We start from the raw sequence: 23,839 nt of genomic DNA, 5'->3' as shown, positions 1-23,839 counted from the left end.
AAATCACACAATTCTGACTTTTTTTTTCCGCGACGGAATAGAAAATCACACAATTCTGACTTTTTGTTTCCGCGACGGAATAGAAAATCTGGCAATTCTGACTTTTTGTTTCCGCAACGGAATGGAAAATCTCACAATTCTGACCTTTTGTTTCCGCGACGGAATAGAAAATCTGGCAATTCTGACTTTTTGTTTCCGCAACGGAATGGAAAATCTCACAATTCTGACCTTTTGTTTCCGCGACGGAATAGAAAATCACACAATTCTGACTTTTTGTTTCCACGACGGAATAGAAAATCTAACACAATTCCACAATTGGAATCACAATTCCAACTTTATATCTTGCCATTTTTCTCAGATTGGGAGATATAAACTCAGAATTGTGAGAAAAATAATTTAGACTTTTTTTTTAACCCTGTGGGTGTAAACAGGCTTCCATCACTGAGACATTGTCAAGATCTTTTCTGAAACCCATGAGGAGACACATGTGAGATTACTGGCCTGTTGTCCCTCCGTCCTCTACATCCTGCAGGTATGCTGGGTAAATGATTTCTCCTCTTCAGCGACACCTGCTCTCTGTGATAAACATCCAGAGCATCTGTCAGCGTTTGGCTGCAGTTCAGACGTGTGATTGGTCCAGTCACGTCCCAAAGACTCTTTGATGTCAAGCAGAGCCTTCTGATTGGCTGCCTGGAAGAGATGACCTTTGATTGGCCGGCGCTTCATAGAGGTGATCGTGCAGTTGCTGTCATCGTACGTTTAGCATTTATACCTAAACATCTGCAGACTTCTGCAGCTCACGCTCATAAATGGCTGTAAAATTACACATCTATCAGATGGAGCTTAAAGGAGAAAAAAGCTTTATCATTACTGAAACACGGCCAGATTTACTCAAAACTGCCTTTGTTTGCCCAACAGGAACAGATTAAAGAAAGACAACGCTGAGATAGACGTGTAATGCAGCTGGATAATGAGAGTTACAGAGGCAGAACAGAAGATATGATTGTTTGGTTCATGAAGACGTGTGGCTTCATGCAACAGACACACAAAATGCAAGATTAACTTGAGTTTGTGAATTAGGGTTATTGCACACTAATCATCTTAAATATATGAAGACAATGCCAATATGTGCAGAATATGAAAAAAACAATATCCCATAAATCAATGCACTCAATTTCACCTTAATTTTCAGTGTGCGAATGAAATATAAATGACGTCAGCTGTGATTTTCATGCAATATAATGCAACAGTAAAGTTGTACTGTACTACGTTTTGAGACATTGAAGCTTTTTTCTGCCACAGAATAAAAAGCTAATTGCAACTTTTTTTCTTACAACTTAGATATTTTTGTTGCAGTTCTAAGTTCATATCTCAAAGTTATTGACTTTTTTTTTTCCTCAGAGTAACAAGAAACTTAAAATTGCGAGAAAAAGTTTAGAATTGTGAGATAAACGTGCAAAATTGTGAGATGTCAGAATTGTGAATTTATATCTCACTTATGGTGCTTATGACGTTTACATCTCACAATTTTCAGAATTATAAAGATATAAACTCAGAATTGTGAGTTGTGAACTCAGAATTCAAAGAAAAGTCAGAACTGTGAGAGAGCAATTCAGAATTCTGAGAAAAATAATTCACTTTTTTGGTGAGAAACTTTTTTTCTCAGAATTGCTAAAAATCTAAATTGTTGTATCTTGCAATTATGACTTTTTTCTCAGAATTGTAAGATGAAAACTTTGAAGAATTTATGTTTTGCTATTTTATGTTTATAGCTCATAATTGACCCTTTTTTTACTCAGAATTGTGAGTTTATATCTTGCAATTCTGAATTTGAAGGTATTTCGGAATTACATTTCTGTATAAATTATGTAAAATCAAATCATTGTATTTGATTCAATTGGATAATTTATGCAAGAACATAGTCGATTTACACAGAAATATGCTCTTCTCGTGTTTCATCAGGACTATGTTTTTAAATGGTAGACAATAAACAGCAATCAATTCAGTGCACACATGAAATTCACATTCATTAATTATTCTAGGGTTTGCTAAAAAAAAAACCTTTCTATGCTCCATAGAAATGCATTTTATAAAGTAGACTTGAAAGTCTTCTATATGTCGACCAAACCTGCTTTGCGTGTGAATTCTTATCACGTATGCTGCTTAAAAAGGAAGTTTAGTAGCCTATCTATTGAATCAATATGAGCCGGGCTGAACTTGATCAATACTGTACATTAGTGGCTGGATGTGTCCGTATGAAAGCAGATAAGCTGTCGGAGGTGTTTGATTACGAAGATGAACTCAGACCAGTAACCGGAGGAAGAATCAATCTTCAAGGTCAGAGCGCATAAGCTTACAAGAACAAAACACCCTCTCTGCCCTGCTTAAGAAAATGGGGTTTTAATGTTTTACATTCAAAGTGCTTACGATACACAACAATAAAGTTGCATTCAAAAACCAAAGGAATTCTCGTGCTTTGCTAAAGAAATTTCCATTATAATTTGGAACTAATCAATAAGAATCGAATCAAGTTTAAATCGGATTCAAATTAATAGTAGTTTAGGAATGTTGTTCCAAACACTGTAAGAAATTCCATTTCCATTCCATTGAAAAGTTTACGATGAATAACGATGTTTTCACATCATTCTAATCAGAATGACTTTTTTCCACCCCAAGAACTGAACTGAATTAAGCTTCCAGTGTTAATGGCACAATCAGCAGAACTCTTGTTATTAGGTCATCTGGTAAGTGCTAGATTCTTGGTGGTTCTAGAGTGTAATGATGATGTTTCTAATGTCTTACAGGTCTGATCTGTCCTCTGTCTCGGTCAGGAGGCCCATGTTCTTCAAAATGACCTTCTCCAGATCCAGAAACTGTTGGTATTCCTTCAGCGCTTCTGCCTCCAGTTCCTCTTCCTGTTTCAGTGGCATCGCCGGCTCCTGATGAACAACAAACCGCACAAGTGATCAAACACAAAAGTTCAAAGGCATTTGCAACTACAGTGATTGATATGGACCAAAGCGTCAGCAGGCGTATTGAGTCCAAGAGCAGTCCAAAACCAGTCCAATCAAGTGCACACTACCAAAACAAATTAAGTAATCTTACGCAGTATTTTTGTCTCGTTTTCCACAACAAATGTTTTAACATTCTTAAATCAGGATATGTTTATTTGAGAAACACAATGACACAAGATTAAGTCTTGAGTGCTTAAAACAAGATATCCGCCAATAAAAAAATCTGATAAAAATTAATTTTTTCTTGTTTTAAGCATAAACTCCCTTCATTTTGATAAACATTTTCAGAAAAAAGGCTTAATATCTTGTTATAATATTTTAATTTATTTTAAATAAAACTTTTTAATTGGTTTTAAGTTTGTTTTAAGTATTTTTAATTTGTTTCAAATACAACATCTCATATTGTTTTATTTTGATTGTTTTTAGTTTATTTATTTTTTGTTGATTTCAAATACAATATTTAAAAAAAAAAAAATTTTTCATTTTGATTGATTTTATTTTTTTTAAATATAAAATATTTTCTGTTTTATTTTGAGAAGTATTTATTTCATTTTTTAATTTATTTAAATATATTGAGTGCTTAAAACAAGATATCTGCCAATAAGGTTCAGATAAATAATCTGATAATTAATATTTTTCTTGTTTTAAGCATAAACTCCCTTCATTTTGATAAACTTTTTCAGAAAAAGGCTTAATATGTTATTAATGTTTTGCTTCTCAAGTAAATGCATCTTGATTTTCTGTTTAGATATTTGTACTGAAACACAAGACAAAAATACTTAGAAAGAACATCACTTTTTACAGTGTATTACAAGTTTTGTATTTATATTACAATTTTTCTGAAATAGTATGTTTAAATATGCAAATTATGGATTATCTTATTAAATATGCACTTATTTGCATAAACTTCCAGAAGATAAATCTGCACATTGGATAAAGCCAGGTTAAATTTTTTTGGTTTGATTTTGTTGACATACTGAAGTGGAGAAAAAACTGACTGACATTTACAGACGCAAATGGATCTAGTGTAATACAATAAACACAAATATGCATTTTAGATGTTTTCTTTTCTCTAGTCTGAAATAACATGAAAAGCCAAATAACCCAAAATCGCAAAATTGACCAGTGCATGAAAAACACTGGTCTTGCCTGCAGTGTCAGAAACATTAAGTGTTTGTCTTGAAATCCCTCCAGAAAGCCTCCAGCAGCATGTGTCCACAGGCGTCAGTGGGGTGTGAAACACAAACGAGTGTGTTTCTGACCCTCAGAGAGACAGACGCAAGCATACTTTCATATTTAGTAAATATACATTCAGCAAGTCTGAGCGGATCTGGAATCACTCAAACACACATTCCAGCTCAACTACAGCTGCGGGTTTCATCTGTGTTTGCCATCAGCTTACACAGACACACACACACACACACACACACACTCGCACACACTCACACTCACACACACACAGACTCACATTCACTCACACACACACACTCTCACACACACACACACACACCCACACACACTCTCACACACACACACACACACCCACACACACTCTCACACACACACACACACACCCACACACACTCTCACACACACACACACACACCCACACACACTCTCACACACACACACACACACCCACACACACTCTCACACACACACACACACACACTCGCACACACTCACACTCACACACACACAGACTCACATTCACTCACACACACACACATACGCATACACACACACACACACATACAAACACACTCACAGACTCACACTCACACTCACACTCACTCACACTCACAGACTCACACACATACACACATGCAAACACACTCACAGACTCACACACACACACACACACACTCACATACAAACACACTCACAGACTCACAGCATGTGTCCACAGGCGTCAGTGGGGTGTGAAACACAAACGAGTGTGTTTCTGACCCTCAGAGAGACAGACGCAAGCATACTTTCATATTTAGTAAATATATATTCAGCAAGTCTGAGCGGATCTGGAATCACTCAAACACACATTCCAGCTCAACTACAGCTGCGGGTTTCATCTGTGTTTGCCATCAGCTTACACAGACACACACACACACACTCGCACACACTCACACACACACACACACACACACACACATTCACTCACACACACACACTCACATTCACTCACACACACACACATACAAACACACTCACACACACACACACACACACACACATACACACACAGACTCACATTCACTCACACACACAGACTCACAAACAAACACACTCTCACTCACTCACATATACACACTCACACACACAGAAACATTTACTCTGCTATCGAAATGGGGACATTGCATAGACTTCTATTGTTTTTATATACAGCTAGCTGAATTTTTTTTTTTTTGCATTTTGTTTCAGTCAACATTTTTTTAAACCCAGTAATTAAAAGTTTTTTTTTAACACACATACACACACACATGCAAACACACTCACAGACTCACACACACACACACTCACAGACTCACACTCACACACATACACACACACATACACGCACACATACAAACACACTCACACACACACTCTCACACACACACACACACACTCTCACACACTCACATACACACACTCACTCTCATACACTCACATATACACACTCACACAGAAACATTTACTCTGCTATCGAAATGGGGACATTGCATAGACTTCTATTTTTTTTATATACAGCTAGCTGAATTTTTTTTTGTATTTTATTTCAGTCAACATTTTTTTAAGTCCAGTAATTAAAAGTTTTATTTTTTTTTATGGTTTTGGTTTTAGTTAACTATAATAACCCTGGTAAATGTTCCTTTAAACGAGTGCTTCCTCTCTCACCGTCTTCTTCCTCTGTTGTTCGGCTTCCATCTCTTTCTTTTCCTTCTCGTGTTTGATCTGGCGTTTCTCGAAATACTCCAGCCGTTCCTCTTCCTTCTCAAAGTACTTCTTCACAATCTGCCTCTGCAGGAAACATACTGCGCTGTTATACATGCGCGCTTTGATCCAAGCCCTACCTAGACGGCTTTTTTAGGCATCATAGTCACGATTACAGGCTGTTCTGACAAAATTATGCAGCTGCCTTATAAGATACTTCATTTTGGGCATTAACGCAATCGTTCAGCCAAAAATTAAAATTAGCTGAGAATTTGCTCATCCTCAGGTCATCCAAGATGTGGATGAGTTTGTTTCTTCATCAGATTTGGAGAAATGTAGCATTGCGTCACTTGCTCTCCAATGGATGTGAATGGGTGCCGTCAGAACGAGAGTCCAAACAGCTGATAAAAACATCACAATCCACAAGTAATCCACAGTGAAAAAGTGGTCTGGTCTGAATCAGGAGAGAAATCTGCACAGATCAAGTACTGTTTACAAGCCAAAACAAGATCAAAATGACTCTATAAACATATATGTGGCTGGATTTTGGTGTGAGAGACAACAGGAGATGCACTTTTTATTATGGATTATGGACTCGTATTTGAGTTAAAAACATCTTAATGCTGGATTTGTCTCAGCTTTTGTCTTCTCCAGATGTTAACTGATGGACTGGAGTGCTGTGGATTACTTGTGGATTATTGTGATGTTTTTATCAGCTGTTTGGACTCTCATTCTGACGGCACCCATTCACATCCATTGGTGAGCAAGTGACGCAATGCTACATTTCTCCAAATCTGATGAAGAAACAAACTCATCATAATCTTGGATTGTCTGAGGGTAAGGACATTTTCAGCAAAATGTTCATTTTTGGGTGAACTATTCCTTTAAATATATATTTTAAGCCATTGCAATGAACCGAATGGATAAATTGTGGGAAGTGTTGATTCTAAATGTATTTTATTCAGTACAGAGAAGTATTTTTTTTTAAAAGTCACTAGAGCTGAAGGTAGTTACTGGAACAGAGCTTATATGTGACCCTGCAGCACAAAACCAGTCATAAATCGCTGGGGTATATTTGTAGAAATAGCCAACAATACATTGTGTGGGTCAAAATTATAAATTTTTCTTTTATGCCAAAAATCATTAGAATAGTAAAGATCATGTTCCATGAAGATATTTTGCTACCATAAATATATCAAAACTTAATGTTTGATTAGTAATATGCATTGCTAAGAACTTCATTTGAACAACTTTAAAGATGATTTTCTCAATATTTTGATTTTTTTGCACCCTCAGATTTTCAAATAGTTGCATCTCAGCCAAATATTGTCCGATCCTAACAAACCATACATCAATGCAAAGCTCATTTATTGATGATGTATAAATCTCAATTTCAAAACAATGACCCTTATGACTGGTTTTGTGCTCCAGGGTCACAGTCTGATTTAGTTGAGGAAGGTAACGTCCTCACCTCGCTGTTGGAGGATCTGCGCAGGGTCCAGGGGATCTGTAGGATGTGTAGCGTCCCGAGACGGTCTGAAACCGCCAGAAGATGCTGCTTGGCTGTGGAGAGAAACGGGAGGCGTTAGCATCTGACCCCTGCGCTTCACGTCAGCAGACGGGTGTCTGTCTTACAGGAGATGCTGCTGGTGCTGATGCAGGTGACGGCGGCGCTGCTGATGTTCTGGCTCTGCGAGGGCTCGTGGCTGTTTTGCAGCAGGTCCCATACCTCGATGCTTCCGTCCTCCTTCCCGATGAAGAAGACCGCCGGCCGGGACAGGGACCAGTGACCCACCGTACGCAGCATCTTGGAGCAGGCCGACATGAGGATCGGGCCGCTCTGAAATGGGGAAAAAAGAAAAACCAGGTGAGACAGAATCATACCGCACATGCTCAACTGTACCTAACTTATTCTCTTATAAGTAAGGTGCATTAAAAATTATTTATTTATTTATTTACAAACACACATAAGGTTATGTTTTATAACAGGATCAGTTATAACAGGAAAATTAAAAAAAAGTCAATGACGTAATGAAGGCAAAACGGTTATTAAAAGTGATATAAAAAAGGAGAGAATTCATATGAATTTGAACCTGGAATATCGATGAAACTAAAATATTTTGATTTATTTTAAACAAAATATTTAATGTTTTTAGTGTGTGTTTTATTTTGATTGTTTTTATTTTTAAATTATTTTTAAATTTGTTTCAAATACAACATCTCATCATCTGTTTTTAGTTTATAAGTACTTATTTATTTCAAGTACAATATTTCATATTTTATTTCGTTTTATTTTGATTGTTTTTATTTGAAAAATATTTTTATTTCAAATACAATAATTCATATTGTTTTATTTTCTGTTTCATTTTGATTAATTTTATTTGAAAAAAAATAGCTTTTTATTTCATATTTATATTTTCTGTTTTATTTTGATAAGAATTTATTTAATTTTTTGATTTATTTAAAAATATTTCATATTGTTTCATTTTGTTTTTATTTTTTAAAAAATACGGGAAAAAAACTAATAAAAATAAAATATGTAATCTTTTTAGTTTTTAGTGATTATTTTTTATTTTAGAATAATTTGTTTTCATTTTACATTTTTGTGATGATGACATTTTTTCTTTATATGTATATATGGGGAAAACAGCAAAATAATTCCTTTGTATGGAAACTAAAATGTATTTAACGTTAAACATTTTTTTGTAAATTCATATCAATTGAACCTAAAATATTGATGATATATTAAAGGGTCTATAAGAGTATTGCTAGTAAAATGCTACTACTAATTATAATACTAATTTCATGACTATATAAACAGCTGAATCAGTTCAGCTTTAACAGCTGATTAAAGTGTAACTCTTGTTTTTATAGAACACAGGTGTGTTTTTCTTTGATTTCATCTGATTCGAGTTTGAGCGTGTGATCCTGTCGTGACCTCACCGTGACCCCTTCCTTCCAGATGGCGAAGCTGAAGCTGCTGACCGTCAGGATGATGTCCCTGAAGAACGGAGAGCGGCTGACGGTGTTCACCAGAGTGTCGTGTACGAGGAGCCGGTGGATGGGTTTAGTGCCTGACAGAAAACACGCCAAAAACTTCTGCACGATACATATGTGACCACAAAACCAGTCATAAAGGTCAGTTTTTGAAATTGAGATGTATACATCATCTGAAAGCTGAATAAATAATCTTTCCATTGATGTATGGTTTGTTAGGATCGGACAATATTTGGCTGAGATACAACTATTTAAAAATCTGGAAACTGAGGGTGCAAAAAAATCTAAAATCTAAAGTTGTCCAAATGAAGTTCTTAGCAATGCATATTACTGATCAAACTTATAAGTAAGGTGCATTAAAAATTATTTATTTATTTATTTACAAACACACATAAGGTTATGTTTTATAACAGGATCAGTTATAACAGGAAAATTAAAAAAAAGTCAATGACGTAATGAAGGCAAAACGGTTATTAAAAGTGATATAAAAAAGGAGAGAATTCATATGAATTTGAACCTGGAATATCGATGAAACTAAAATATTTTGATTTATTTTAAACAAAATATTTAATGTTTTTAGTGTGTGTTTTATTTTGATTGTTTTTATTTTTAAATTATTTTTAAATTTGTTTCAAATACAACATCTCATCATCTGTTTTTAGTTTATAAGTACTTATTTATTTCAAGTACAATATTTCATATTTTATTTCGTTTTATTTTGATTGTTTTTATTTGAAAAATATTTTTATTTCAAATACAATAATTCATATTGTTTTATTTTCTGTTTCATTTTGATTAATTTTATTTGAAAAAAAATAGCTTTTTATTTCATATTTATATTTTCTGTTTTATTTTGATAAGAATTTATTTAATTTTTTGATTTATTTAAAAATATTTCATATTGTTTCATTTTGTTTTTATTTTTTAAAAAATACGGGAAAAAAACTAATAAAAATAAAATATGTAATCTTTTTAGTTTTTAGTGATTATTTTTTATTTTAGAATAATTTGTTTTCATTTTACATTTTTGTGATGATGACATTTTTTCTTTATATGTATATATGGGGAAAACAGCAAAATAATTCCTTTGTATGGAAACTAAAATGTATTTAACGTTAAACATTTTTTTGTAAATTCATATCAATTGAACCTAAAATATTGATGATATATTAAAGGGTCTATAAGAGTATTGCTAGTAAAATGCTACTACTAATTATAATACTAATTTCATGACTATATAAACAGCTGAATCAGTTCAGCTTTAACAGCTGATTAAAGTGTAACTCTTGTTTTTATAGAACACAGGTGTGTTTTTCTTTGATTTCATCTGATTCGAGTTTGAGCGTGTGATCCTGTCGTGACCTCACCGTGACCCCTTCCTTCCAGATGGCGAAGCTGAAGCTGCTGACCGTCAGGATGATGTCCCTGAAGAACGGAGAGCGGCTGACGGTGTTCACCAGAGTGTCGTGTACGAGGAGCCGGTGGATGGGTTTAGTGCCTGACAGAAAACACGCCAAAAACTCAACTTCTGCACAATACATATGTGACCACAAAACCAGTCATAAAGGTCAGTTTTTGAAATTGAGATGTATACATCATCTGAAAGCTGAATAAATAATCTTTCCATTGATGTATGGTTTGTTAGGATCGGACAATATTTGGCTGAGATACAACTATTTAAAAATCTGGAAACTGAGGGTGCAAAAAAATCTAAAATCTAAAGTTGTCCAAATGAAGTTCTTAGCAATGCATATTACTGATCAAACATTAAGTTTTGATATATTTACGGTAGGAAATTTACAAAATATCTTCATGGAACATGATCTTTACTTAATATCCTAATGATTTTTGGCATAAAAGAAAAATTGATAATTTTGACCCATACAATGTATCAATCACATTTACACACTGCCTCCGAAACGTTCGTCCATATAAAGAAAAAAAATGGACCAGGTTCGATTTTCTGAGTTTTCGCATCCATAGGAAAGGATGACGAATATGAAAAAAAAAAAAAACAGAAAAAACGCATATGAAATTTTCCGCATATGAAAGGACCTTACGACTGGTTTTGTGATATATCATAATCATATTAACCCCATAAGGCCCAAAACACACATTCTGCAAATGGTAGTTCACCCAAAAATGATCATGTTGATCCAAACCTGTGTGACTTTCTCTCTTTTTGAAGAGCGTTCAGGTCTAAACAGTATTGGACCCCACTGACTTTCACTGGTTGGACAAAAACACTGAGACATTTCTTAAAATATCTTCTTTATGTTCCACAGAAGAAAGAAACTCACACAGGTTTGAAAGGACTTGAGGATGATTAAATAATGATCCGTTCTGGGTGAATTGTCCCTTCAGTGGAAGCCTACAAAGAAGGCAATCCCAGAATGCACTGCGACAAGATCAGTGCAAAAAGTCGATTGAAAATGTTGTTTATTAATATATTTCAATAATGAGATGTATTGATAAAAATCAAATTTTGTGTACTGTCAGATTTCCTATTGAAAAGCAAATAAATAATTAAATCATAAAAAACATTCAAATAATTAAAAAAAAAAATTTTTTTTATTTATTTTAAATGAAATATTTAATATTTGTAGTATTTGATTTAGTACTCATTTTAACTAACTTATTTCAGATAAAGTATTTAATATTTGTAGTCATTTTAATTTTGATTAATTTTATTTAAAATTATATATAATTAGATATTTCAGTTTTTCTTTTTTAATAAATCTGCAAAAATGTCAACAATTCTGTGTTTTTCTGTCAATATGGGGTGCTGTGTGTACATTAATGAGGAAAAAAATTAACTTAAATGATTTTAGCAAATGGCTCCAATATAACAAAGAGTGAAAAATTTAAGAGGGTCTGAATACTTTCCGTACCCACTGTATATCATTGAAAAATTGCTAAATAATGTATTTGTACGAAAACATTTTTTATTTTATTTTTTTAAATCAAAGCAAACGATTTAAATCCAAAATGATTTAGTCTTCATTTTCTGCAGGCCGGGATCCCCGGGAGCAGCCGGAGGTTCAGGTTCTTGATCAAGAGTACAGTAGTGATAGATCTCAACCATCACTCATGACCTTTGAATTCAAATCTGTGTATGTGTAAAAACGTGTTGTTCGGCTGTTTTAGTGTCTTACTCAGCAGACGTCCGGAGTCGTTGTCCTTGTCCATTTTCCAGTCAGTGTAAACGAGTTCACCATCCTGATGCAAGCACAGTATGCAAAAATGCATTTATTAATAGACTAATCGTCAAAATCAATGACATTACAAGCAGCTTATGTGCGTTAGAAGAATGTGGCTCATGCATTGGGATAGTAGAGCTGGAATCTGTTCTATGGAACATGTTCTGTCAGTGAAAGGCACAGATGTTTGTCTCACCTCCGTCCCCACGTACAGCTTGGTGCTGATGTTCTCCAGAGGTTTCTGCTGTTTGGCCGACGGCACCCGGAGCTGCGCGAACCCACAGCCTTCCTCACGATCCGCGTTCTGTGGAGGTCTGTCTCCTGAAGAGAAGACGGATACGAGGAGAAACTCGAACCAGGATCCAAATCAACACTCGGAATCAGTTTTTGGAGTCACACAGTAATGTCTTCTAATGCAGCTGTGAGTTACATTTTTATTTGTGGCCCAAGGTAATACTTCTGTAATTTAACAAAACATTTGCATGTTCACGATTCTTTGATGTCGGTTAATGTCACATGACGTGCAGGAAATAAAACACTGGATTTTTAAATAAAGACAAAATATTTTATTTCGCTTTATTTATTAAATATTAAATATTTAATTAATATTTTGGTTATTTATTTATTTTATTCTTTATTTATTTTAAATATTGTGCTTGTTTTCATTTTGACATTTTTATGATGATTAAGGTTTTTTCCACCAGAACTCTGTGTTTGCTGTGTATACTGTATATATATTTTTTTATTACTATTTAGTCATTTAGCAGATGCTTTTATCCAAAGTGACTTACAAATGAGGACAATAGAAGTAATCAAAACCAACAAGAGAGCAATGATATACTAGTGCTATAAACAAGTCTCAGTTAGCTTAACGCAGCACACATAGCAAGGTTTTTTTTTATTCTATAATAAATAAAAAGAAAACAGATAGAACAGAAAAAGCATAGAGCAAGCTAGTGTTAGAGGCCTTTTTTGCTTTTTGTTAATTGTGTAATAAATAAAAGAAAACAAATAGAATACGAAAAGAATAGAGAGTGAATAGAGAGCTAGTGTTCGTTTTTTTAAAGAAAACAAGCAGTTAGTAAATGAATAGAGTGCAAGTCTAAAATTTTTTTTTTTTAAAGAATAGAATTAGAATAGAGTGCTAGAGTTAGAGGGTCAAATAAAAAAAATAAAGAATATATATATACAGTATATAAAATGGGAAAACAGCCTAATAATTAATTTGAATGATAAATAAATAAATATTATTAAATTTGTGCAAAATAAATATTTATGCTGGACTTTTTCTCAAATCCTCCAGCATTGGCATTGAAATGAATTCTGGAGTCTGTAGATGCCAAAACTCTTCATCAGCTGGACCTCATGGTCAGTAGAGTCAGTGTTTGTAGAGCAGTGCTGTGATAGTGAATGCTATTTCAGAGCTCTGCTTATTTAACAGAGAGGCGTCATGCTGACTGCATTATCATCACTGCACAGCCACAGGTAACCTTGTGTTTAACAGGTCTCACCAAGCCAAATACATGTGTATCTTTCAGTGCTGGTGTCTCACCTGTAGGACAGTCCACTGTATTGTCCCTCAAGCTGAACTTCAGAGGACTGTATTCACCGCTAGAGCCAATCTTTGGTAAGGAGACCTGCGGTAAATGGAATCCAGTCAAGGTTTACGTGGCCCATAATTTACCCAAGGTTAACAATTATTCCTGGGTAATCCTATTCATAAACTTACATTTCACACTGTACATTCCTAAACCCTGGGTAAACGTTCTTATTTGCATATTTGCGGTGTCAGTGTCATTGATTGGACAAACGCAGCACGCAACCTGTTTATGGAAGCTTGACTCCGTTACAGAATACAAATAAATAAAATTAAAAAGGTAACTGTGACTTTTTTCTCACAATTGCGAGTTTATATCTCAAAATGCTGAATTCTTAGAATTCTAAGTTTACATTTTCAATTTTTACTTTTTTTCTCAATTCTACGTCTACATCTCGCAATTTTGAATTTTTTTCCCCAGAATTCCAAATTTAAATCTTGAAATTTGGACTTTTTTCTAAGAATTCTAAGTTTACATCTCGCACTTCTGACTTTTCTGTTGGTATTCTATTTTTACATCTTGCAATTTTTTTTTTTTTTTTTCAGAATTCAAAATTTACATCTCGCAATTTTGAATTTTTTGTCTCAGAATTCTAAGTTTACATCTCACACTTCTGACTTTTCTTTTGGTAGTCTATTTTAACATCTTGCAATTTCGATATTTTTTCCCAGAACTCATAATTTACATCTTGAAATATAGACTTTTGTCTCAGAATTCTAAGTTTACATCTCGCACGTCTGACTTTTCTTTCAGAATTCTAAGTTTACATCTCGCACGTCTGACTTTTCTTTCAGAATTCTATTTTTACATCTTGCAATTCTGACTTATTCTCAGAATTCTGACATTTATGGTTGCTAAGCATCTAGACGTAATGTTGTAATGCCACATTAGCTGTGTCTCATTTAGAAGTCTGCGCCCTCCGGAGGTCGAAGTCTGCATACGTCATCGAGGCTGTCTCATTTCACCGAATGCGACCTTCGAATACGACCTTCTTTCACAGGAATTCAGAGGATGCATGAGGTGTATTGTACGTACGCTGCAGCTCCTCAAACATTGAACAAAATAAAAAAAAGTAAAAGCTTTTTTGTTTTCAAACTACTTTCCAAATTTAGAAATAATTTTCCTTCATTTAAGTAATGTGAGAGCGCAACGATGCTCTTAATGTGTTGGCATAGCAACGTGATACTTCATGTTTCCTTTTCCGCCCGTCCTACGAAGGCCGTCTCGTTTAACTCTAGGTTGAGGACACTTCGTTTAATTCTAGGTTGAGGACACTTCGTATAGGCATCCTACAGACGATGCAACCTCCGGAGGGCGCAGCCTTCTAAATGAGACAGCTATTGTTTCATGTTGTACAAGTTTGCCGCTGTATAAGTTTGTGAAACGTATGATTTCCCAGGTTTAAAATGCATTGTTTAAAACTACGCTAACCCAGGTTTAGTGCAGTGTGAAAAGCCCTAGAGATTTATATGTCTTAAAACCATGTTTGTATGCACCACATACACGGATAAAGGGTTTCCAGGCCAGGTTGAGGTGTTTGAACGTGTTGGGAATGCCATGAGGGTTTTCCAGAGGCTTTTCCTCCGATTTCTGTTTCACGTCCGTGAGGGACTGAGACACAACACGAGGAGGCCGAAGGTCCCAGAATAACACACAGCTAAAATATATATATATATATATATATACACACACAGTGAGGAGAGAGTTTGATACTAAACTAGAACATTAAAATGAATGTGTGCATATAGTGTAGATATCAGCAGATACCAGTCAGGAGCGCATGTCACCAGCTGAACAGAAATACCACTCGGATTTTCCACTGGGATCCCTAATTTGGACAACTGAAAGAAAAAATTATTAAGATTAATATTTCAGTGTGTACATGGCCAGTTCAATTCAATGTTAAACTCTTAAAGGTACAGTGACTTATTTTTTTTCTTCATATTTTAAGAAAGGACAGTTAACCTCTTGTGTACCTCAAATGTTTCTGACAGCCACTGAATGTCTGTGATCGGGGCTTTGTGTCCGTTCTCTATCCCAGATACAGCACAGTACCGCACCACTGGAGTCACACTGTTTTTGTCCTGGAATAACAGGAATAATAATAGTAAAAATTGGCAGCTGTGGTTGGCAGAACTTATTTTTACAGTTTAATTTTACATTTTACAGTAAAAAAAGAATAGTTCATAAGATGAAATATGGTAATATAACAAATAATTTACCTTTATAATATAAAAAAGGGAGGTGGGGGGGGATCCGTGAAATGTACAGTAAAAAGTTGGCAGCTGTGTTTGCCAGAACTTTACCATGATCTGTTAAATTTACAAAATGTAAATTTTACAGGAGAAAAAAAAAAAAAAATCGCATCCAAAATAAAAGTTTTGATTTGCAAAATATATGTGTGTGTTCTGTGTATATTTATTATACATATATAAATGCACACACATACAGTATATATTTAGAAAATATTTACATGTCTATATTTATATTATAAATAAATAAATATATTTTATATATAAACATATTTTTCTGAAATATATACATGCATGTGTGTGTATTTATATATACATAATAAATATACACAGTACACACACATATATTATGTAAACAAACAAAAAAATATATATATATAAATTTAACTGAATTATGGTAATATACTATTTTTTTACCTTTATAATATAAAAAAAATGGGGGGGATTTTAAATGTACAGAACTTAAATCTGCAGTAAAAAACATATTTAAATAACTGAAATATGCTAATGTACCAAATATTTGACCTGACAACCATCTTTAAAAAAAATTAACTGTGTATTATGAGATTACTTCATTTTCACTTCCAAAAACTGCACATTTAACAAAAACTACATGAAAGTTCCCATTAGATATATTACAGAGCTTACTGTGACCAATGAACAGGCTTTTACTTTTTTTTTTACCATTAAAGCTGCAATATTTTTTACAGTGTATCTGAATAAGCAAAAACCATAACCCAGGATTGTTTTACATAAAGCTAATAATAATGACTAGAAACTAGCACAATCTTCATTTATATATAATTTTTACATTTGAGGATGTCATGAAAGACAGGGTTTGTCACGTTTAGCTCACATATGGACACAATATGGCAGTACACACAAAGTAAACAGTCGTAAACACACACACAGCAGGTTTAATGTTCTGTGATTGTGTAAGTGTGTTTGTATAAGGTATCAGTTAAGCGTCACTTAATTAAATGACCTCTAAATAGATCATCAGGAGTCACATGACTGGTTGTGGACTCACTAGTTTGCTCGAAATGTTTTTGCCGCCGCTGCGTGTGTCCTGCAGTCTCTCCACATGTGCGGAGATATCCCATAATACCACCTGTAAACACAAAACCAGCTAATGAATATGCTGCATGCCACGAGTTAAAAGTATTACAATATGTTACCATGTCACAGATGATGCACATAGATACTTGTATTGAACATTAATATAACCAGAACATAATGTGTTTGCTATGTTTTAGGCCTTTGTGGAGAATGCTTCCAGATTGTAAGCGATTGAAAGCCATTGAAAAAAAAAAAAGTAACATTTCTGCTGAGAGTGCATCGTAAGGCAAAGTTTTATACACAAGGGTAAATCAAAGTGCAAAAAAAAAAAAAACACTACAGACAAAACTATTGTTTTTTTCATGCACTGGTCAATTTTGAGATTTTGGGCTTGTTTGCTTCAATAACATGTTGTCTTTTAGACTAGAGGAAAGAAAAGCTCCATACCATACATTTAAGTGTTTATTTCATAGCATTTGCATCTGATGCTCATTACAATACATTTCTTTAAAAGTTTTGTTCTCCACTTCAGCAGCACTTATATACACCAAACTTAACCGTTTTATTCCTCTCTATATTCTGAAGGTTTTTACTGAAGGGTTTCTTCATATATCACTGATTTATATAACATTTTATTCCTAAAAACATGGAGAAAATTATTTTTTCTGTCTGTTGACAGTGTTTTTTTTATCACACACACACACACACAACACACAACACACATTTATTATGCAGAATAATGGTAAAAATGAAGTGCAAATTGATCAAATTTGATTACATTTGAACAACATCCATACAAACACACAATCATTCATGCGTTTGACTAGTTTATTTATTGTTTTTGATTTTACAGTATTTACTTGATTTTTTATTTTATTTTCACTCTGTATATTTTATTATTATTATTTATAATAATATTTATATTCATATAGATAGTATAGATATTTAATTTTATTTAACACAAAGGCTATATTATTGAATTTTGCTCCATTTTTTAAATGTTGCATATATATGTTGTTTTATATATACTGTATACATTTTTTTTTTTTTTTGCACAATGGCTGTTTTAATTTATTTTGCGCTATAGATATTTTATTATATATTTTTTGCAATATGGCTATTTTATTTAATTACATTTTAATTATTTAATTTTATATAGCACTATGGATTTTTTTGTTGTTTGTTTTTGCATTATGGCTGTTTTTTTTGTTATGTACGGAGCCCCGCACATGGCATGCAGGAAAAAAATTGTAGGCTAAATCGTGTGCATGATTTATAAATCGAGAGAATTAATTCGTAAATGGTGCGCACGATTTATTTATTTTTTCTTGCATGCCATCTCCGTAGATATGGATGTTTTATATTATTTTGCATTTTAATTATTTTATTTTGTACTAAGGCAATTTTTTTTATTATTATTTAATTATTTATTAAACGTATTTATGATTGCATACTTATTTACTTTTACTAAAATGACATATTAATCCTAATTTGTCCACAGTGTAGCTCGTGCTGACCGCTGATGGTGGGATGCCAGTGGATGTGGCTGATGGTTTTCTCTTTGCTGAAGTGAAGGTCCATGAAGGACTGATATTCCTTCAGCTGCGTCTCGGTTTTCCCCGTTAGCGCGCCGTCCTCCTCACACAGCGCCGTCCAGTCGTCACAGAAAACATCAGTGATGTGATTCTGCTGCAGGGAGATTTCAAACCTGCGGGACATCAGGTGAGTTCAGAATACATTAACACACAATACCGTGCTAACGTAGTAACAAAGCGATTGCGTTGGACTAATGAAGTGAGTTGTGGGACCTCAGAGACGTCACGTTCTCCTCGTCCTACCTTATCAGTACAGATGTGATGAAGTTCTTCAGGTTTTCTGATCGCAGGTGATTTTCTTTCTCCTCCGGGCCGAACTCTCGGGACTCGTACTGGGTCCACATGTTCCTTGGGTACTTCCTGTAATGCATGCATCATGGGATATAAATATGTTCCATCTGCTAACTGAACTTTCAGAACAAACTTCAGAGAGAGTTGAGAGGTGTTTGTACCACAGTGTCTGAGTGGATGAGTGTTTGGTGTCGCTGGAGGCCTGAATGGCCGTGTGTCTCTCCATCTCTCTGATGCTGAAGCTCTTGTCCTGGTATGACGGGCACTCCACGAATCCCTCCTTCCCGTCCAGAGCGCTGCGGTCGGAGAAACACACCGGAGCGCCACAGCGCCGCAGCAGAGGAGAGATCTTATACCTGAGCTGGACAGAGAGACAGACAGGTGAGCTACTGTAATGCCCCATAAATGAGATCAGGAATGGCTTTGATAAATATCCCATGATGCATCTGTCTTACTCTGGGTCTGGACTCTGTGACCGACTCTTCCTCGATCTCCTGCTCGCTCCCCAGAGAGATCCATGGGTGAGACTCTGGAGTTTTTGGTATGATCATCTCCTCCTCCTCCTCCTCTTCATGCTTTATCTGCTCTTCATCATCACCCTGTACTGAAGGCTACAAACACAACTGAACACTGGTTAACATCTATCTGTCTATCTATCAGCAGTCAAACCAAAAATTTTCAGACACCAGATATAATTTTTTATATATTTTTTACTAGTTGGTGCAGGACACTATAGTTCACTTATGTAAGTGAGGATAGCAAAATAAAGTAAACTGTGACATATTATACCCAAAAATTCTTCATACAGTGGACTACCAGTAAAATTGATCAAATTTGGGACCAAAATTATTCATACTTATCTACACCTACCTATACCTATTATTCATATCTATCTATCTATCTATCTATCTATCTATCTATCTATCTATCTATCTATCTATCTATCTATCTATCTATCTATCTATCTATCCGTCTGTCTGTCTATCTATCTATCTATCTGTCTGTCTGTCTATTTATCATCTATCCGTCTGTCTGTCTATCTATCTATCTATCTATCTATCTATCTATCTATCTATCTATCTGTCTGTCTGTCTGTCTGTCTGTCTGTCTATCTATCAATCCATCTGTCTATCCATCCATCCATCCATCCATCCATCTATTTATCATCTATCCGTCTGTCTGTCTGTCTATCCATCCGTCTATCTATCTATCTGTCTGTCTGTCTGTCTATCTATCTATCCATCTGTCTATCCATCCATCCATCCATCCATCTATTTATCATCTATCCGTCTGTCTGTCTGTCTGTCTATTAATCATCTATCCATCTGTCTGTCTGTCTATCCATCCGTCTATCTATCTATCTGTCTGTCTGTCTGTCTATCTATCTGTCTATTTATCATCTATCCGTCTGTCTGTCTGTCTGTCTATCTATCTATCCATCTGTCTATCCATCCATCCATCTATCTATTTATCATCTATCTGTCTGTCTGTCTGTCTATCTATCTATCTGTCTATTTATCATCTGTCTGTCTGTCTGTCTATCTATCTGTCTATTTATCATCTATCCGTCTGTCTGTCTGTCTGTCTGTCTATCTATCTATCCATCTGTCTATCCATCCATCCATCTATCTATTTATCATCTATCTGTCTGTCTGTCTATTTATCATCTATCTGTCTGTCTGTCTATCTATCTATCTGTCTATCTATCCATCCGTCTATCCATCTGTCTGTCTATCTATCTATCCATCCGTCTATCTATCTATCTATCTATCTATTTATCATCTATCTGTCTGTCTATCTATCTATCTGTCTATCTATCCATCCGTCTATCTATCTATCTATCCATCCGTCTATCTATCTATCTATCTATCTATCTATCTATCTATCTATCTATCTATCTATCTATCTATCTATCCATCCGTATATCCATCTGTCTGTCTATCTATATATCTATCTTTCTATCCATCCGTCTGTCTATCTATCTGTCTGTCTATCTATCTATCTATCTATCTATCTATCTGTCTATCTATCTATCTATCCCGCCGTCTGTCCTGTTTTCTCACCTTCAGTATATTTTCTTTGGCCTCTACTGTGAGCACCAGATAGAAGCTCTGTCCGTATATGAAGTCTCTGTCGAACACCAGCAGAAGTTCATCTTCAGGGTAGTCCTGCAGAAAATGAATAGAATTCCTTTCAGGGTCTCAACATTCTGAACCAGATCTTTAACCACTAGGCTACTCTAAACCAGCTCCATCTGCCGAGGTTTGGATCTTCTTCAGCTCAAGAATCGGTTCAGAATGTGTTTCTGAGTCTTACCAGCACTAATTGTTTGATGGGGCTGAAGTCAGACACGGACGCTCTGGTTTTCATGTCCTGTATGATGTCTTCTTTTTTCAGCAGCTTGTAAGGATTTTCTCCGGTTAAATCCTCATCTGCCCGGCAACCAAACAGCTCCTGTGTGGCAGAGGTCAGGACCAGTGGGAAGATGTAGTCGGGATGATCTGTGAGGGGTGGAGTCACTGTGATCAGGTATATAATAATGAATATACAATTTGGGTGGTTGCCAGAGTGTTGCTACGCAGTTGCTAGAATGTTGTGTTTGGTTGAGAGGGAGTTTCTATGCTGTTGCTAGAGTGTTATAAGTGGTTATCCAGGGGTTGCTATGCAGTGTTGTGTTGTGGGTGTTTTGTTGCTGATTTGAAATATGTAATTTAATCGCGAGTTCAGCGAGCAGTTTTTGAGATTTCAGGATTCCCCCATTCATTTAGATAGGACTTGTTTGAGCTGCCCGGAGGCGTTGCAAATATGGCGGCCGAGTGAACGGACTTTCCTTGAAAGGGACTTTGTATGTAGTTACTAGAATTTTGTGGGTGGTTGCCAGGGAGTTGCTATGCAGTTGCTAGATTGTTGTAGGTTGTTGCTAGGGGGGTGCTATGCAGTTCCTAGAATGTTGTGGGTGGTTGCCAGGGAGTTGCTATGCATTTGCTAGAGTGTTGTAGGTTGTTGCTAGGGGGGTGCTATGCAGTTCCTAGAATGTTGTGGGTGGTTGCCAGGGAGTTGCTATGCATTTGCTAGAGTGTTGTGGGTGGTTGTCAGGGGATTTCTGTGTAGCTGCTAAAGTGTTGTGGTTACCAGAGGGTTGCTGTGCAGTCGTTAGAGTGCTGTGGGTGGTTGGCAGGTGGTTGCTATGGAGTTACTAGAATGTTGTGGTTTGTTGACAGGGGGTTGTTATGCACTTGCTAGAGTGTTTTGGGTGGTTGCCAGGGGTTTCTATGCAGTTGCTAGAGTGCTGTGTGTGGCTACTTGGTGTGGAGACTCAACGAAATTCTCCAGTTGCTCTTTGTTTAATCTCAGCACTGATATTAAAGTGATCTCATTTGAGACTTCTTTGTTTTAAAGGCTAAGTTACAAATACATGATTGGGAGGTTAAGCACTGTATCCTAAAATGATTTGGAACATTTCCAGTATCCCGCATTGAGGGTTTTCACCCTTTTTGTCTTACAGGTATGACACGACCAAAAGCTCTCAGCCGTTTTGTCCAGTGTTTTACCGACAGATGTGCTCTTGAATGAGTGTGTTATACAAACAGAGATATCAGCTTCCCTTCAGAGCGCTATCTGTGACGTAACTGAACCTGAAAGACTACCAATGGACGTGAGACCCGGCACACAGCATACAATGCTAACGAATGGTGACTGGGGCTGTCAAAATACAACAAGGACAAAATGAGCAGTGTGAACTTTTTTGGGTCAACTATATCTATTCACATGTTATATTTTGTGTGTGTGTGACATCACAGGTTTGGACACCTGAGGGAAATCCAGACCTCATCAACACAATCTCTCTCAACAGGAACCAGCTGAGCATGTTGTAGCCGTTAACATCTGATGCAAGCGACAGCATTCAGGTCACTTAATCCAGAGGAGCCGCTGGCGCTTTACTGCAATGGAAACTCATATGGTTTTATAGCCCGTATAATTACATAATTGCACTTTCTCTACTAACCGAACACACGTGCTCTTTAGAAAGCATGAAAAGGATGCTGTCTGGGATATTGAACAAGCCCTGTTAGACTTCTCTGAGGGTTTAGGGCCCTAACTTCACTGATGGAAGCAGTTTGTTATGATGCAGTAGCTTGTTCTGGCCAGAAGGGGTCAGGTAATGATTTTATCCCAATGCAAACACAAAAGGGTATCAAGATGCATTTGTATGCTGTGGTAACAAGTCCAGTCTACTAAAAAGTATGCATGTTGTATGAGTAGGACACGTAGGGAAACTGGACTGGACGAGAGAAAGGAGGTCTGGCTACGTGCCTCCAGACATGGCGTTTGCATCTCAGTATCTTTAATCTGATCACAGCTCCTGGATGAATGGAAAAGAACGAGTGTATTCATGCTGGAAACAGCTCAGAGATGCTCTAAACAGGTCTGAGAATCTGATTATGACCGATTGTGGTACAAAAGACCCCAATTGACATTGTAGGTGGTCAATAAAATAAGACACTACAAACAAACAAAGGCTAAATACGACCCTTATAGGAGCAATATGAGACACTTACCAGGTTCTGATGCACCTTCATCTGCGGTGGGAACATTATTCTCCTTTTTTTTATCTGCAGAAAAATGTAAGGCATTAGAAACCGGCAAGATGCTTTGGATACTGAGCGTTGGTTTAATGTTACATTAGGATTAAAGCTTATTTGGACCTTTTCCCTTGATTTTACGGGCCTCTTTGCTCTTGGGTCTCCTTGAACTCATGTCTGCAGGTGGAAAAGAGATTTAATTCAGATTATTGGCTCTATTCATCTGAAACAGAGTCTGTGTGTGCAATAGCTAGCATACTCTTTCTTTTTCTGCAGTATGTGAAGTCACTGAATGCATGGAATAGGCTTTTTTTCAGATGCAATGTGCTCAAGGTTGTCA

At 35.7% G+C, this 23,839-nt stretch overlaps 1 protein-coding gene across 1 annotated transcript; it reads right to left on the bottom strand.

Moving 5' to 3' along the window:
- Positions 1-2,616: 2,616 nt before the first annotated feature.
- Positions 2,617-23,674, bottom strand: dnai3 (dynein axonemal intermediate chain 3). Its single transcript, XM_016256911.1, has 21 exons — positions 23,623-23,674; positions 23,476-23,529; positions 21,233-21,417; positions 20,980-21,084; positions 19,372-19,527; positions 19,078-19,277; positions 18,869-18,985; positions 18,548-18,738; positions 17,150-17,175; positions 17,002-17,082; positions 15,696-15,803; positions 15,487-15,560; positions 15,223-15,376; positions 13,674-13,758; positions 12,318-12,442; positions 12,077-12,140; positions 10,289-10,419; positions 7,560-7,764; positions 7,396-7,487; positions 5,889-6,011; positions 2,617-2,939 (listed from the first exon to the last, which is right to left on the bottom strand). Exons 1-21 carry the CDS (start codon positions 23,672-23,674, stop codon positions 2,799-2,801), a joined length of 2,469 nt encoding a protein of 822 aa, XP_016112397.1. The 3' UTR covers positions 2,617-2,798.
- Between the last annotated feature and the right edge of the window lie 165 nt (positions 23,675-23,839).

Source organism: Sinocyclocheilus grahami, unplaced genomic scaffold (genome assembly GCF_001515645.1).
Source record: "Sinocyclocheilus grahami isolate Dianchi unplaced genomic scaffold, SAMN03320097.WGS_v1.1 scaffold1488.1, whole genome shotgun sequence".
Classification (NCBI taxonomy): domain Eukaryota; kingdom Metazoa; phylum Chordata; class Actinopteri; order Cypriniformes; family Cyprinidae; genus Sinocyclocheilus; species Sinocyclocheilus grahami.
This window is presented reverse-complemented; position numbering and strand designations above follow the sequence as displayed.

Bases quoted from the DNA above. Each gene is read 5' to 3' on its own strand.
- dnai3 (XM_016256911.1), bottom strand. From the start codon at position 23,674: ATGAGTTCAAGGAGACCCAAGAGCAAAGAGGCCCGTAAAATCAAGGGA. The intron at 23,530-23,622 runs GTCCAAATAAGC...ATTTTTCTGCAG, and splicing joins CCGTAAAATCAAGGGAAAAG to ATAAAAAAAAGGAGAATAAT. The intron at 13,759-15,222 runs GTATGTGGTGCA...CATTTACCGCAG, and splicing joins CCTGGAAACCCTTTATCCGT to GTCTCCTTACCAAAGATTGG.